At 43.8% G+C, this 17,103-nt stretch overlaps 1 protein-coding gene across 1 annotated transcript; it reads left to right on the top strand.

Annotated features, from left to right (window-relative positions):
- Nucleotides 1–3,853: 3,853 nt before the first annotated feature.
- Nucleotides 3,854–16,531, top strand: CFAP20 (cilia and flagella associated protein 20). The gene is made up of 6 exons (XM_058527922.1): nucleotides 3,854–4,178; nucleotides 12,834–12,913; nucleotides 13,608–13,719; nucleotides 14,944–15,132; nucleotides 15,480–15,590; nucleotides 16,097–16,531. The coding sequence occupies exons 1-6, from the start codon at nucleotides 4,095–4,097 to the stop codon at nucleotides 16,100–16,102; spliced, it is 582 nt and encodes a 193-aa protein (XP_058383905.1). The 5' UTR covers nucleotides 3,854–4,094; the 3' UTR covers nucleotides 16,103–16,531.
- Nucleotides 16,532–17,103: the final 572 nt, after the last annotated feature.

Genomic DNA, 17,103 nt, shown 5'->3' with positions numbered 1-17,103 from the left:
CACTTAAGAGGCTTGCAGGGGAAGCCATATCCTCTGAGAATAGGCAGACAAGGTGAAGGAGGGAGTGGCACAGGCAGGAAATAAGGTGAGAAAGTGCTCACTTATGGGAAATGGCCAAGACCAGTCTGGCTGGACAGAGTACCAGTAAGGGAATGATAGGAGAGAAGCAGAGGCATAGGCACTGTGATGAAACTCAAGCATCAGAACCTCTCATTTGCTGGGCCCCTTCCAAGCCCCTGGGAGGTGCCTTAGCAATTTGTTCAAGTAGTCCATATGGTTTTGTAAAATCTACAAAGGTAAGCAGAGGATTTGGTGCTCATCAAAGCTGAGTCAAAATGGAACTTCCTTCCCATCTGAAATAGAGTCATTGATGCAGGGTGTATAGTTATAAACATACAACACTTTTTTTTTATGAGACTCATGCAAAATGGAATTAATCAGAATCTCTGTGTTTGGAGAGCACAAACAAGGAGCAATACTAGAAACAGCAGCACATATGTGAATAAAGTTGCTTGTTTTATGAATACATCTAGTAACCATGATAAAGGAAGACTGAATTATCCTATTTGCTTTCTGAAAATGATATTACAAAACTGTGTCTTATAAAGAGGTGATCAAACAGTAGGCACCACAAAACCTGGATCCTCACCTGGTGAGTTCTGAGGCCTTTAAATGTAGGGCAAGGATTTGGACTTTTCCCCAAGGGCAGCAGATTAACAGGAGTCGAGAATGCTATAGGCTGATTGACATGGAGGCTGAGAGGAGAGAGGGTGGAGGACAGAGGAACTGGAAGCTCATGCTCTAGTTTGGAGGCCATAGCATGACTTCAATACCATGGATTAGTTTAACCTGTTTTTGATATTCAATAAATCAAATCACACAATCTGGCTTATTTTGCATCTGGCTTCTTTTGTTCAACATCATTTCTATGAGACTCATCCATGTTATTGAGAGGAGCATTAGTCCATTATTTTCATTGTTATGTAGTATTTCATTGAATAAATATATCACAATTTATCCATCTACTGTAGATGGACATTTGAGTTGTTTCCAGTTTAGGGCTATTATAAATGATATTGCAAAGAACATTCCTGTAAATATCTTTTATGGACATAAGCAAGCATTTCTGTTTGGTACTCAGGATTAGAATTTCTTAGTCACAGAGTATACATATGTCTAGATTTAGTAGGCATTGTCAAGCAGTTTTCCAAAGTGGCTGTACCAATTTATACTCCCATCAAGAGGGCATAAATGTTCCAGTTGCTCCAAATCCTCCCCATCACTTAGTATTGTCATTCCTTTTAATTTTAGTCATTCTGACAGATCTGTAGTAGTGTCTCATTATTTTAATTTGCATTTTCCTGATGACCATATATGGTGAGCACCTTTTCATATACTTATTGGTCATTTGGATATTTTCTTTTGTATAGTACCTGCTACAAGCCTTTTGCCAATTTTTCAAAATTGGATTTTCTGTCTTTTTCCTGTTAACTTGTGGGAGTTCTTTATATATTCTGGATAAAAGATTTTTTTGTCTGATATATGTATTACAAGTACCTTCTCCCAGATTGTGGTATGCCTTTTCACTCTCTTAATGTTGTCTTTTAGTTAACAGACTTTTAAAATTATAATGAAGTCCAATTTAATAATTTTTTTATGTTAGTGAATTTTGTGTCCTATTTAACAAATCTTTGTCTAGCTTAAGGTCTTGAAGATATTTCTCAGTGTTTTGTTTTTTTTAATTAAGACCTTATTTTTTGGAGCAGTTTTACGTTAACAGAAAAACTGAAAGGAAAGTACAGAGATTTCCCATATATCCCCTGCCCCCACACATGCATGGCCTCCCCAATTATCAACATCCCCCACCAGAGTGGTACATTTGTTACAATTGATGAACCTACGTTGACACATCATAATCACCCAAAGTCCATAGCTTACACTATGGTTAACTCTTGGTGTTGTACAACTCTATGGATTTGGATAAATATATAGTGACATGTATTCATCAATATGGTATCAAACAGAATATTTTCACTGCCCTAAAAATCCTCTATACTCGGCCTATTTATCTCCCCTCCCACCCTCAGCAAGCGCTGATCTTTTTATTGTCTCCATAGTTCCTTTTCCAGAATGTCAGTAATTGGAATCATTATGTAGCCTTTTCAGATTGGCTTCTTTCACTTAGTAATATACATTTAAGCTTCCTCCGTGTTTTTTCATGGCTTGATCACTCATTTATTTTTAGCACTGAATAATATTCCATTGTCTGGATGCACCAGTTTATTTATCCATTCACCTACTAAGGGACATCTTGGTTGCTTTCAAATTTTGGCAATTATGAATAAAGCTGCTATAAACATCTGTGTGCAGGTTTTGGTGTGGGCATAAGTTTTCATCTCCTTTGGGTAAATACCAAGGAGTGGAATTGCAGAATCCAATGAAAAGAGTATGTTTAGTTTCGTAAGAAATCTCCAAACTGTCTTCTACAGTGGCTGTTCCATTTTGCATTCCTACCAGCAGTGAATGAGAGTTCCTGTTGGTCCACATCCTCACCAGCATTTGGTGTTGTCAGTGTTCAATGGAACAGAATAAAAAATCCTGCAATAGACTCAAGTGCACATGAAAATCTAATGTAAGATAATTGTGTTACTCCCTAGGATATTTTGAAAATTTTAATAACAGTCAAAAGATAAATTGTTCACTGGCCTAAAGTATACCAAGTCCCTAGAAGTCATCCAGAAGTAACAATTTCATATAAAAAGTTCTGACTTTCTACTGTAATAAGATCCATATATTTTTTCCCCTATATCTGAAAATTCTGGCTGGATTGTTCACACACAGGGTTGCTGTGAGGATTAAATGGTTTAATAAAGGCTAAGACACTTAGCATAGTGCCTGACACATAGTATAGTGCCCAACACTTAATAAATGCTCCATTGAGGTTAGCTGTTACTGGTTGTTATGATGATGGAGTTAGCTGCAAACTCCTTTTTCTTTCAGCCACAATACCCAGCACAAGCCTGGGCACAGAGTATAATATTTAGGTACATGCTCAGTGAGCGATTGATCTCCAACATTTGGGATTTCTTCCACACTTGAAATATCATAGCCTATTTTATGTCTCTTAAAAAATGTTCTAAGTATTAATTGACTTTTTAAAAAAACCCAGCTGTTGATTCAACTCAACGAACTCAACTTTATTTTGTTTAATTTTATTAATTTCTGCTTTTATCTTAATGGTCAGGCTTTCTTGTTTTCTAATAATGTATTTAAGGCGATAGATTTTCCTCAGAGTACTGCTTCGACTGCATCCCACAAGTTAAGATATGTGGCGTTGTATTCATAGCGACCCCGTTAATAATTAAAGCAATGATGCCCACAAGGCGCTTAGCACAGTTGGTGCTCAATACCGGTTAGCTGCCTTAACCTTATCCTGTACTTTTGGCACGCTCAGGTGAGCAAGTAAGCGCTTGCTTAGCCAAGCCACGTTCCGAGCCTCTCTCCGGTTTCCCGTAGCTCCTCCTCTCTCCCCAGGGGGCGGGGCCTAGTCTCCACGCCCCCTGACCCCCCGCCCCCCGCCAGGTTCCCATGACACTACGCAGGTTCTAACACACATTCTATAACCCTCTGTCTCCTTCCGCCTTCTAAAAGCTCTAGGGCGATGATGGGAAAATAGTCCCTTGGCATCAGAGTTCTTTTCACGAGGAGGCGGGACTAGGGCGGGGCTTAAGAGCGGAAGGAACAGGAAGTAGCGAGCCCTGTGAGGTGATTGGGCTCTTTCAGGGGGCGGGCTCAAGTGGGCGGAGGGATCCATCTTAAGCGGCGGGCGGCCCGCCGCCTCCATTTAAGGCGGGGAGAGCGGCGCGGTCAGCAGTTGCTCTGGTTTCTGTGTGGACCTGGGTTAGTGCTTCCTGGAGGTGAAGCTCACGGACGTAGCGTCCGGCGTCGAAGTCCAGCGGTGGGTGGCTGCCGATCGGGAGGTCAGGAGAGCAGCGTCCTTCTTCGGACCAGGGCCAGCCCCCTGCTTTGCCTTCGCCGCTTGGTGCTCATATCTAGGTCGGCCCGGCGCGGCGGCGGAGAAGGCCGCCGGCGAGATGTTCAAAAACACGTTCCAGAGCGGCTTCCTCTCCATCCTCTACAGCATCGGCAGCAAGCCCCTGCAGATCTGGGACAAAAAGGTCGGGGGCTGGGGGCCGCGCCCCTCCTCGCCTGGGGGCTGGGGACGGGGCGGTGGGTAGTCGTATCGAGTGGCGGCGGCCCGGGGAGGCCAGGCGGTCGCTGCGGTGCCCTGTCCCCAGCCTGGTGTGACCGAGGCGCGAGGTGGGGGCGTCGTGCAAGCAGCGGGGGTGCCTGTGGGGTGGGCGTGGCTGGGTGTAACTGTCCTGCGGCCGTGGGGTGGTTGGGACAGTGGTTCCTCGCCCCAGACTTGACTCGGCCAGTCAATTCTTCTGAGCCTCGGTTTCTCCATCTGTATAGTGGGGTTGATAGTGCCCGTGTCATACCGTGAGATGCATCAACTTGGGGTTGCTTTGGGAACGCACAGATGAACGGAAGTGTTGGTCACTAATTTCACCAACATTCACTGATCTCCTGTCTTGTGCCAGGCACTGTACTGGGCACTAGACACAGAGCCTTTGTGCTGGGCATCCTGATAGAGGTGCAGCCAGAACGCGGTTATGTTTGGGGTTCATTCATTCGCTTCCTTCCTCCCACTGGTCCCACACAAGCCAGAATTCTGTGGCTTTTGGCACCTGCTCCAAACTCACTGTGACTTGGGGTCTGTACGGTGCCTTGAATGCCTAATTTCTCCATCAGGAAAATTGCATAATGGTGACAAAGTCCTGTCTGGATTAATAAGCTCTGAGCCAAGGGTGAGCCTCATTGTCCTTAATCAGGCATCCACTAGATGATGCTTTCACCGACCACAGCAGGTGATGATCCTGTCCACTTTTTGGAGTTATTGAATAGCGGGCACGTGTGTCTAGCAGTCTGTGAGTAGGTCTGCATTTTATTATTTTCGTCTTTCATTTCTCATGAATTCCCAGACAGTCAGCTGTCCCCTTTTTGGAAGATAGTGAAGATAGGCACTCTGCTGTGGAAGACAGGTGATAGAGGGTATAACCTTAGTACTGACGTCTTCCAGGGAGAAGGGAGAGAGGTGGTATGTTGAATGGTGTTTTTACAGACGTGGATGTGGAATAATCTAAATAAGTAGTTTATTGGTAATGAAGCCAAGAATTTTTGGATTTCTTTTCAGAACAACTTCCTGTCTTCCCTTATCCACAGATGCAGGTTTTGGGCCACATAGAGGAGAGAACACGGACAGCCTTCTGTCTGTCACCACTAGGGAATTCTGCATTCTGAAAGCAGCTTTGAGCGTGGTGTGTTCATAATGTCATTTTTATAAGATGGTTGAAAGATCTGTAATAGTGGAACATCTGGAATGAGTTTCGGCCTTAAGCATATGTGAAAAGTGTGACCAACTTGCCACTTGAACAATGATTCTATCCACAAGCTAAAGCTAATGCCGAGTGTATTACATGGGAAAACAGTCTTTAATTTTTTCCCTACATTACTGAGGTTATCAGTTCATGGTTTTGTTCACATTGGAAGAAAACATTCTAAACTCTGAAATTGCGCCTCTACCAAGAGAACCCGGAGTGAGTGTCCCTGGGAACTTTATAAGGATGATGGCTTCCCAGTTGTGCTGGACTTGGTTATGGGCTGTCAGAAGGCCTGGAGAGAGTGGCCTTGTGTGCCAGTTGAACTTGGAATTGTAACAAAAATGTCAATATAAGCAGTTGAAATAGAGAACGAAACTTGATCTAGGAGGAGAGGTTTTCAAGCGGGTCAGAGAACTACTAACCCTGAAAGAATTCCACTGGGTGAGAGGCCTCAGCATTCCTGTTAGGTGAAACTTTTATCCATGTTGCCCATTTTAACCTTTCTGGTCTTGATCTTCTGTAGTGTATTTTATATTTCAAATGCAGCTTTTTGATTAGTCAACATGTTTACACACGGAATATAAAAGCAAAGTAACCATGGTGCACCGTGTCCCTTAACAACGCCACTAGAGGTCGGATGGTACCCTAATGACATAAACACGTGTGAGGACATTCTTAGATCAACTGGAAGGATTACATGGAGTAAATTAAACAAACATTTTGGCAAAGAAAACTTTTAGGAGAACCCTTCATTTTAAGCAAAATTCTCATAATAGTTAAAGTTAATTATATGTTTCTACTCTTCTTATTTAGACTAGATTGAAAAGTGTTTAGCCGTGAATTTTTTTCCCCTGGGTCAAGGGGAGGAAAGGGAGGAAAAGAGAAAGTCTGGGGCCAGATCCATAGGCTTTGTTGTCTGTGTGCCTTTTCTCAGCTGTATTATAAAGTCCTCAGAAAGTGTTGGGAATCCAATCCAGTCAGGGGAAAAACTGGGAATTGATATACTTATCAAAGATTTATTGAGCAAAAGCTAAGTGACAGGCATTGGGTAGATTTGGGGAGATACAGAGTTGTAGAAGACATTTTCCCTGCTCCCAGGGAATAAGGCAAAGTTGTAATAAGGGCAAAGTTTGATGATGGAGGGAGGAAGGACTGTCCACATATATCTAGAAATGAACCTGATCTTTGCCAGTAGGTACGTATTACCAGTGCTGCCTATTTTTAGTTATTTTGATTTCACAGAACTTTATTATTCCCTTCCTGAGTTTATGGAGAGAGAATTTCTGTAATTTGTTTTCTGTGAAAAATAATCTTGGAAAAATTAGGTTTGTCTTCTCTTTAGGCCCTGTGTCTCCTTATGAATATGAGGAGTGAGTGCCATATTCACAGTACTAGTGAATTCGCAAACTCCATTTTTGTGAGTGTGGTTACATTTGTAACACCTGCATTTACCTGACACTGAAGTTGACAACCCCTCCCCCTCATCGCACCGCTCACATCTCAAACAGTTTCATTGGGAGCTTCAGTGAGGTCTCCTGTGCTCCTGTGGCACTCTCTGTCTCACTGTGTGCCAGTTGCCTATTTCTTGTGTATCTCCCACTAGACTACAAGTTCTGTAAGGGGAAGAATAGTATCTTACCTTGAAACCCCAGTGCTAGAGCGTGAGCGGACACCTTGGATTTGCGTCCTGGCTCTGTCATGTGTCCTATGCTGTGTCACCTTGGGCAAGTGCTTTACTACTCAGTTTTCTCATCTGGTGATAATGCCACCTCTTTCTCCTGGTTCTGGAGATTACATGAGGATGTATATAAAGTGCTTAGCAACAGAGTTATTGCATAAAGTGCTAAATAGGGTAGGGAACTGAGGAATTTGCTCAAGAGTGAAGAAGAATTTTATACCTGAGCCCAGTATTCAGAAGCCTAGGAATAGGACGTACAGTAAAGCCAGCCTTCTGAAATGAGAATAATTGAGTCATTGTACTATGGCTTTCCAGTCCGAAACCCTTAATATGGCTCCAGGGCTGCACAGCGCATGTCTGGTGCCTGCCTTATTAGTTCTCCAGGTTCGCCTCCCCCAGGGTCGCCCTCTCAGCAGTGACCTCCTGAACTGAAAGAAGGCCTGCTCTCGCTCCCCTGCAGGCTCGTGTTCTTACGGTCCCTCTGCTGGGACCCACTCCTCCACCTCTTCGTTAGTCTTCAGGTCACAGCGCAAAGACACTTCCCCGGGGTGAGTTAATTTACATCCACTTATAGAACCTCTGCTTTCTTTTCGTCATACTCATCACACTTGAAATTAGCTTCTTAAGATCTGTATTCCTCGCTAGACGGTAAGCTTCCTGATAGAGACCATTGTAATTTTTCAAACCAATAGCTTAGGAGAAATTAGGGATTTCTTAATATTCCCTTAACTTCTGGGACCAGCAAATATTACATTTATTAAAGGACTCTTGCTTAATGTAAACATTACTTCTGGTTTGTAAAGAAAATACCAAGAGTTTCTATTCCTGCTTATGCCTGTGTAAAACATAATTTTCAGTCTTTACTGGTAATATCCTAAAAGTCTACTAGATGAGAATGTTTATTCATACAAGCTTCTCAGTCTTTTCTCTTACTTTGTCTTTCTCTCAGCTGCTGCTGATCCTCCCCTATTCCCAAACTAAATATTAGAACCAGAATTTTTGTGGTTGTTGCTAGATACGATTAGATTCCCATTCCCATTCCCTATTCCTAGTTTTATTTTATTTTGTTTATTTTTTTTAAAGCTTTATTTTTTTATTTTATTTTGAGGAAGATTAGCCCTGAGCTAACATCCATGCCAATCCTCGTCTTTTTGCTGAGAAAGACCGGCCCTGAGCTAACATCTATTGCCAATCCTCCTTTTTTTCCCTTTTTCTCCCCAAAGCCCCAGTAGATAGTTATATGTCATAGTTGCACATCCTTCTAGTTGCTGTATGTGGGACATGGCCTCAGCATGGCTGGAGAAGCGGTGCGTCAGTGCGCGCCCGGGATCCGAACCCGGGCCGCCAGCAGTGGAGCGCGCGCACTTAACCACTAAGCCACAGGGCCGGCCCCCCTGTTTGCTAGTTTTAAAAATGATCAAAATGTCTCTCCAGAAAAAAAAGTTCCCACACCCTAGCTTTTAATTAGCAAGCTTTGTTGGCATGTGTTAAACTGATGCAGTTTCCAGTGGTGGAATTGAGAGCATTTAAGGAATAAAACTTTTTTTCAGACTTTCCCTGGGTCAGTCTGACGATGTTCTTCATTATTCTGAGTAACAGCTTTTACTATAATTGGGCGAAGGCATGGGTTTTAGTTACACTTGCCCTTTCAAGGCACTGTTTGGAAGAGACTGGTTAGCAGTGCACATAATTGTCCTTTTTACTAAGGAAGTGTCTGTATATGCCCAGAGTTGCCTGTCTGCTGTCCGGATAGTTCCTGTGAATTGCAGCAACGTCTGGAGAGCAGCCTTGGAGCTGGCAAGGCCCGGGCCCTGAGTCGGAGCTATGCCCAGCTCTCCCCACAGAGGGCTCCCTCCGCCTGTTTTCTGACTTAGAGCCCAGCCCCTAGCGGGGGGCCAGAAACTTGCCTGCTGAAATGGACAGCTCTCATGGCTTAATGTAAATTGGAACATGTGTCATGAAGCCTAGGATGCCAGATGGCTGAGGGCTCAGCTGTCTGCTAGGATAAGTGGGTGGAGCCAGAAAAATGAAAGGGGGGGTAGAGAATGGATACAACTCGTGTTATTTTTAAAGCGCTTGAAGAAATATAGAGCGTTGGCCAGCTTCCTCCTTATCCCAGTAGTATTTTTTCCCCTCAGCTTGACCCTCCTCCCTGGGGCTTACACTGAAAAAAAGAAAAATCAATGTTCGTTATTAGTTGCCCCAGCAACCGTGGAAAGCCGGGGAGAGGGATTGCAGGAAGGATCTGAAGATTCTCTTCTGGGCTGCAGCGGCTGAGGACCGTTTTGAGCTGTCATTGCCGGTAGCCAGACTCTGAAGTACCTCCAGCTCATAGCTTGGGGCCGGGGAGAAGGGGAGGAGTTCATGAAATAAAAAAACGTACGGTTGGCTTTATTTATTTATTTTTTGGAGAACTAAAACTTTGATAGGCCACACTTGGATAGTGGGAATGTGTCATGAAATTAAAAAGAATTAACAAGTCAAAAACAATTGGCATTTTATAATTTAAAGAGGGAAGTAAAGTCAAACTTTTCACCATGAGCTGTAAACGCTGACCAGTTCATTTTATCTTCATTTCAAAGCCAGGCCTGCCCAGTGACCCCTGGCCTAGAAGGAGCGAAGGAAAGGAAGTTGATGTTTTCTGAGGCCATGTATCTTGTTGTATTTCTTTGTCAGAAGCTGGACTGAGGAGGGGCTTGCTTCCTGGAAGGCCTTTACAGTTTAAGGCAGTGACAGCCAGATTGCCAGGGTGGTCAGGCTACCTTCCCCCAGATTGTCCACCCTCCTTTCCCTTTGATCCTAGTATTAGAGCCGAGAGAGAGGTTTTGGGAGGTTTCCCACCCTTTCAGGGCTCATATCTCTGGTTAATTGCACCCCTACCCCACTCTTTTCTTCCAATGAGTTTATTATTTGCAGCTTTTGAACTTGATGAAGGAGAAAAATCATAATCACTAACAATTCAGCTTAACTTGATTTCAGAGCTCTGGCAGCTGGTGATATGAGAATACCCGTGTTTTTCTTCTTTGAGGACTGAACTTTCTCTGTGGACAAGGCTCTGTTTAGCTTGTCTCACCACCAGCCAGGTTAAAACTCGAGAGACACTGGTGGGCATTCCTTTGAAAAAGCTGCCTTTTTTTCCTCTGAGTTCTCTTGTTTTGTGGGCTACATTAATTTTGTAAGAGTTAAGTTTGTGAGTGTGGTTGTTGATGTGTTGCTGAAAGAAATTTCTCTTTAGAGAGTTATTGAAAGTCCAACTAAAAGTTAGCTTGCCTCTAGGGCAGAGCATAAGAATACACCAAGTCTCTCTTTTGGCTTCCAGCCTGCTACCTTCTGGGTGCAGTGTAAGGCATTGTTTTCTCCTGTAAAGACCTGAATAGTCACATTTGCTGTAGTGAAGTCATCCGCCGTAAACTTTGAGATGAGCAGAAGGTGAGTTTCCTAACATTTCCTCCCTGTGAAATCTGTCTGGGCTTCCTGGAGCTGAGGGAGACTTCTCTTGGACTCTTGCCTGAGAGACTTTGGGGATGTAGGGTTTGAGGCCATGCTTTCAAACAGTGTTGGTTAAATTGCAGCATGTTGCCTTAGAGCAGTAGTAGTCCTAGGGCCCTAATTACTTAATCCTCTCCACTTAACCGTCTGTTTGATTGTTGCATTATGTACCTTTTTAAGAAAGAACGAAATTATATTCTAGAGAATAATTAGTGGTATGTTATAAAATTAGTGTTTACATCTTGTTGGAATACTGCCACCTCTAATCAATGTGACTACATCACATTTTTTGGAAATAATTTCTTGATTAATTCCTCCTTTACCGACAAGTCTGCCTGATTTTCCACAGCGGCTGTGGGCTAGCAAATAGAGGAGGAATATTGCCACTTGGGTTGGGAGCGTTTATATGGGAAATGAGGTGGGCAGTGTTGGCATGTGCTACACAGACCCAAGCCTTTGTGCTCTTAATCTCCCTTGGAAAGGGGCCCAGAATTCAAAGCAGGAGGGCACTGGATGTTGCCAGCTTTGTTTGAGAAGCACTTCAATGTGACGTTTGTGTCTTGAGAACCCAAGAAATGCTGCATTGGCAGAGCTCTGGGGCCCATCCACACAGCATTTTGTCTCTGACAATGGGCACCAAAGGATGATTTGTGGGAAAGCATTCTTCATGCTGGCAGCCTCACTGGCTTTGTGATATACCCCAGGATCTCTGGCTTCCTATAATAGTCCACGGTGGATTTGTTATCCAGGAATTTTTTTTAAAATCCTCCTTGAATCTATTCATATGTGCCAGCTCTTTGGGTGACAAATTCCAGAAGTCAGCAAATATTTGAATGCTTAGTTTATGCCTAACTAATACTAAGCATTGTAAAAGATACGGTATCTTTTGTATCTTAAGGTGCTTAATCCTTGATCCCTACTCTTGAGCTTATACTTTTTTGAGGAGACAAGACTCAGTTGCTTCTCCCAGAAAAAGATGGGCAGTGATATCAGCTGTCACCTGGGGAACACCAAGCACAGCACGAGTAACAGAGCTCACAGAGACTGACATCTAAAAACAGAATGCCATATTATTAATCATCTACGTTGAAAAATACAGCTATCAGGCAGACTTGAGACTGCATTCTCTCTGCATGTGCAAATCTAATGGAAAGCCAAATGATTGAGTCATTGATTATGACAGCCCAACACAGCCATTTTCACTCTACCTAGAAAAAGACCACATGCTTGTCTTTCTGATGCATCCAGTTCTAAACCTGCTTGATCTTTTTCGTGTGTTAATACATTCAGCCCTAACAGTCCAGCCCTGTCTCAGAAGTGCCCTTGCATATCTCTGCTCTGTCCATATTAGGTGTTTAACAGTTTAATGCTTGAGGTAATTGTGCTTTCCTAACTATTGTGAGAGGAGGAAACTGTATTGAATATTGATTCCTCCGCATCATGTACTTCCTACATATGCAGCAAACAATACAAAACAATGTAGGATGAAGTGCTAAATTATGTGGTCTGGGCTACATGAGCCAGAAAAACAAGTCAGAGAGAAGAGAGGTCGGCGTGGGCTGAAAATGCTAAAGAAGGCTTCTGTGTGTGGCACAGATGGCGCTTGAATTCATACTTGAAAACACAGAAACTTAGGGAAAAGAAGATAAAGAGGCATGAAGTAGGAGTAAACTTGGGGGAGTATGCTCTCATTGTTTGGTTGCCACCCTCCTTCTCAATGATGTTCAGCATTTGACCTTTCTGGCTGAAGAAGTGGATGAGGCAGTGTGGGGCAGTGCAAAGCCTGGTCCTTAATCCTAACACTCTTACTTAGGATCTGTCATTTGAACTCCCCAGGTGTCTGTGTCCACATTTGTAAAGTGGAAACAGTACTACCTACATTCTGGTTGTTGTTGTTGTTGTTGTAAGGATTAAGTGAGAGAATGTATATGAATGTTCCTAGTACATATTGAGTTGATTTCGTTGGAAAGACATTAATCCTGATTTACAGATTGCCCAGTTATCTGTGATTCCTGTGGTGATTGATGGTATCCTGTATCCTGCTGGTAATAGTGTGGCTTACTTACATATAAGCTTCCACATACCATGTCGCAAACTTCTGTGTTATGTCCCTTGGGCTACTGTGGTGTTTTTCTTTACATGGTCCCATTCAGCCTTCAAAATCTTAACAAAGTTGTTGCCCAATATTTTGATACTAACCAGTTTAATTTTCTTCCTCATAGGTGCGGAATGGCCACATCAAAAGAATCACTGATAACGACATCCAGTCCCTGGTGCTAGAGATTGAAGGAACAAATGTCAGGTGGGTTGCCTCTCTCTTCTGCCAGACATTGTATGCGAGGGAGGCAGTACATTACAGAGGTTAATAGCACAGGCTGCAGAGTCAGACTGCCTGGTGTGAATCCAGCTCTGCTACTTGGAGCTTACCTTGGGCAAGTTACTTAATCCCCCAGGCCTTAGTTTCCTCATCTGTAAAATAGGGATGGTAACAGAACATCTTCCTTATAGGATTATTGTGAAGATTAAATAAGTGAACGTGTATGAAACACTTAAAACCTGCTTAGCAGGGTAAGTGCTATGTAGGTATTAGCTATTGCTATTAGTATTTAACCAAGGTGTGTGTGTTGCACGAATCATCCAGTGGGTGTCCAGTGTGGTTTTCAGTGCCACAGTGGTCTTAGTTTTCTATCATTTGATGGTTCTCTTGGACCAGAATGGAATCTTCTCTCACTGGAAGAACTACCTCAGATCCACTGGTCTGGCTTTGGTCTTCAGCTATGTTATTGTTGGTGTCTAGTCCTGTGTTAAGCTTTTGTTTCAGAGTTCAGCCTTGTTAAAGCATCAGCTGACTTAAGGGTTGAGCCGGTCATTGGATGACATATCTGGATCTTTCAGATCTGCCTTCTAGTCAGTCCTCTTGGACCGAGTGTTATTGCTGTGTGTACCACACAGGCAAAGATAAGCAGTGTGTTTATTGGTATTTCCTCTCTCTACAGCACCACATACATCACATGTCCTGCAGACCCAAAGAAGACGTTGGGAATTAAACTTCCCTTCCTTGTCATGATTATCAAAAACCTGAAGAAATATTTTACCTTTGAGGTACAGGTAAGTGTGTGCTCATGAGTGCGCACACTCTTGGCTATACCAAAGAGGTATCCTGTCAACTTACAGGGAAAAAGTGGTCCTGCGAAGATATCTTTATCCTTTTGTATGTACTCTTTTCTGCCTCTGCTATATACTTGATGCAGCCCTTATATTTATAACATAAATTTGGTATTAGTAATCAAAATTGAATGCCAAGTGTTTTTTTTGGTTTTTTTTTTTTTTTTTTTGGTGAGGAAGATCAGCCCTGAGCTAACATCTGCCAATCCTCCTCTTTTTGCTGAGGAAGACTGGCCGTGGGCTAACATCCATACCCATCTTCCTCCACTTTATATGGGATGCCACCACAGCATGGCTCACCAAATGGTGCGTCTTTGCGCGCTCGGGATCCGAACCAGTGAACCCCGGGCTGCCGCAGTGGCGTGCGTGCACTTAACCACTTGCGCCACCGGGCCGGCCCCTTAATGCCACTTAATGCCAAGTTTTTAAAGAAGCAGTAATCATCTAGAAAATCTAATCATTAGCTACAAGGTTTCAAAACTTGAGGGTTAGACTAGTGTCCCTATGGGGAGTTATTATGGGGAGTTATTATTGGTCTCTATTCTAGTATTTTTGATTTTTCAAAGGGATGAATGTTTATGAAATCGTTCTATGGTCTGAGGGCCTGACGGATTTGTCACATGTCATAGGCAGCTGGTGTTGCCTTGGCAACAGACAAGATAAACTTGCTACTTCCGGGCCATCTGCCTCCAGTGTGACCTGTATCTGGTCTGTTTATTCTCCCTGGGGTCTCAGCCTTGGGAAACCAGGCTGTGGGAGTTCAGGTCCTTGTCTCACCAAGGGTGTTTGTTTCTTCCAGGATGAGGTTAATGTGACTCTTCTCTGTATCTCATAGGTATGGGCCGGCCCCGTGGCTTAGCAGTTAAGTGCACGTGCTCTGCTACTGGCGGCCCGGGTTCAGATCCCAGGTGCGCACCAACACACCGCTTCTCCGGCCATGCTGAGGCCGTGTCCCACATACAGCAACTAGAAGGATGTGCAACTAGGACATTCAACTATCTACTGGGGCTTTGGGGCAAAAAAAAAAAAAAAGGAGGAGGATTGGCAATAGATGTTAGCTCAGAGCTGGTCTTCCTCAGCAAAAAGAGGAGGATTAGCACGGATGTTAGCTCGGGACTGATCTTCCTCACTAAATAATTAAATAAATAAAACTTTTCTATCTCATAGGTACTAGATGACAAGAATGTGCGTCGGCGGTTTCGGGCAAGTAACTACCAGAGCACCACGCGGGTCAAACCCTTCATCTGTACTATGCCCATGCGGCTGGATGACGGCTGGAACCAGATTCAGTTCAACCTGTCAGACTTCACCCGGCGGGCGTATGGCACAAATTACATTGAGACCCTGAGAGTGCAGGTACCGGCTTCTTTTCCAGGTGGAGCCCCAGTGGGAGAAGGGGAGTGTGCTCTGTCTGTTACTGGCTTGTGGCCCATGTGACAGAACAGTGTGGGTTTTTGGCTAAAGTTCCCAAGTTACTGTCTTTGACCTCAAAGAGGTGCAGAACGTATTCAGGAGTCTGCTCAGATATAGTGGGAGAAGAGAGCAAGCAAAATCTGCCTCTTGCCAGAATCTACCCCTAAGCCAAGCTGAGGAGACGCCAAAGAGATGAAGCTTTGACAGCGTCATGAGGGGGCGCTAGGAGAATCAGGAGAAGAGGAAGGAGAGTCGTATTTTACCTCTTAAAATAAGTCTTGCATCCACAGATCCACGCAAACTGTCGCATCCGCCGGGTTTACTTCTCAGACAGACTGTACTCAGAAGATGAACTGCCAGCAGAGTTCAAACTATATCTCCCAGTTCAGAACAAGGCAAAGGTAGGCCAGCCTTCCTCAGAGGCAGGCAGGACAGTGAGTTGGGGAAGCTGTGTCCCTGGAAAGTGCTGTATTCTACGAGTTCAGCTGTAGAGCCTCTCTCTGTTGATATGGAGTATGGAGTACCTTTACATCATAAGATCTTAGCTCTTCTTCGCCATCAGCACTGAGCCAGGAACGATCCTGTGAAATGTTCTGTTACTGCTGTCCCCACCTCCACAAAGTGACCCTGCCCCTCCTGGGGGGCATCCTGCTGCTTCCTGCTCACAGGCCTTCCTTGAAGAATATCTTCCATCTGACCCTCTGTACCAGCCCCAAATTACCATCAGCCGATTGGTCCCCTCTGACACGGTGGTGGGTGCTTACATGCCTGCCTGCTGCTGATGTGAGCATTTCCTCACAGCCCAGCGTCCCCTCGAGTGTCACCAGAGGTGGGGGGGTCAGTGGCACTGACTATTTTCTAATAACTTAAACTGATACCTCTTTTCTGTTTTTTTTTTTTCCTCCAGCAATAACTGGAATGCAAACCAAGGGATAGACCCTGGACATGACTCTTAGTTTAAAAAGGAAACTATCTGGAGGACAATGCAAAAAACAAATATTTATATGAGTTCACTGTGCTAGGGTTCTTTTATCCACTACTTGGTGTCTCTTGTCATGGACACCAGTGACCATGCTGTAATGCACAAGTGCATTGTAAATACAGTGAGGGATAAGCCGTCCTTTGATACGTGAATGCTGGAGATTATCCTGCTGCCTGCCCCAGTGTGTGGGGAGATACATTTACCATGAACTTTAGAATTAAAGATGTCCCATAAGGCAATTTCAGACCAATATTTCTTCCTGCAGTTTGTTCTTTGTTTTATATATTATCTAAATATATGTATATGCTGTGTAAGACTCATAATCTGGAAATTAATAAAATATTATATTCTTGGTTTGTACATTTGTTCTTAGTTTCTGTCTTTTTAATGGTGACTTTTCTCTTTCGTTTGTGATGTGAAAATAGAATTCTTTCCAAAGAACACCCCATACATTCATGCTGTGAAGTAGCTTGCAGTGAGCACTTGAAGAACAAGACAACTATATATACCGATTTGGAACAACTTCCAAGATAAACTCAATGGAAAAAGCCATGAACAGTGTCTGCCCAGCGTCCAGCCAGCCGCTAGGAATCATCTCACCAGGGGTGGGGCTCCAGGTTGCGCTTGAGACAAAGTGGCATACAGTCCAGGTCGCCCCTAAATGCCTCCGGAAGGTGTCATGTTGGAGCCCCACGTGCTCTTCCGTACGGCTGGCACCTCGTGTCCCTCAGCGCTGGAGTGGATCACCATTTTCCTATTTGAGCTCCAGATGAAGTGCTTGTCTTGAATTTAGGGACTTATAGGAAAAATGTTTCTTTAAACACGAGAAACACGGGAGAACTGAAACCTTACATCACATTTCCCACTCATGCTTATTCTGGGGCACACGCTTGCTTAGTGGAATGACCCTGACACAAATAGTTAATTTACAA

The sequence above is a fragment of the Diceros bicornis genome, chromosome 32, assembly GCF_020826845.1.
Source record: "Diceros bicornis minor isolate mBicDic1 chromosome 32, mDicBic1.mat.cur, whole genome shotgun sequence".
NCBI classification, from domain to species: domain Eukaryota; kingdom Metazoa; phylum Chordata; class Mammalia; order Perissodactyla; family Rhinocerotidae; genus Diceros; species Diceros bicornis.
This window is presented reverse-complemented; position numbering and strand designations above follow the sequence as displayed.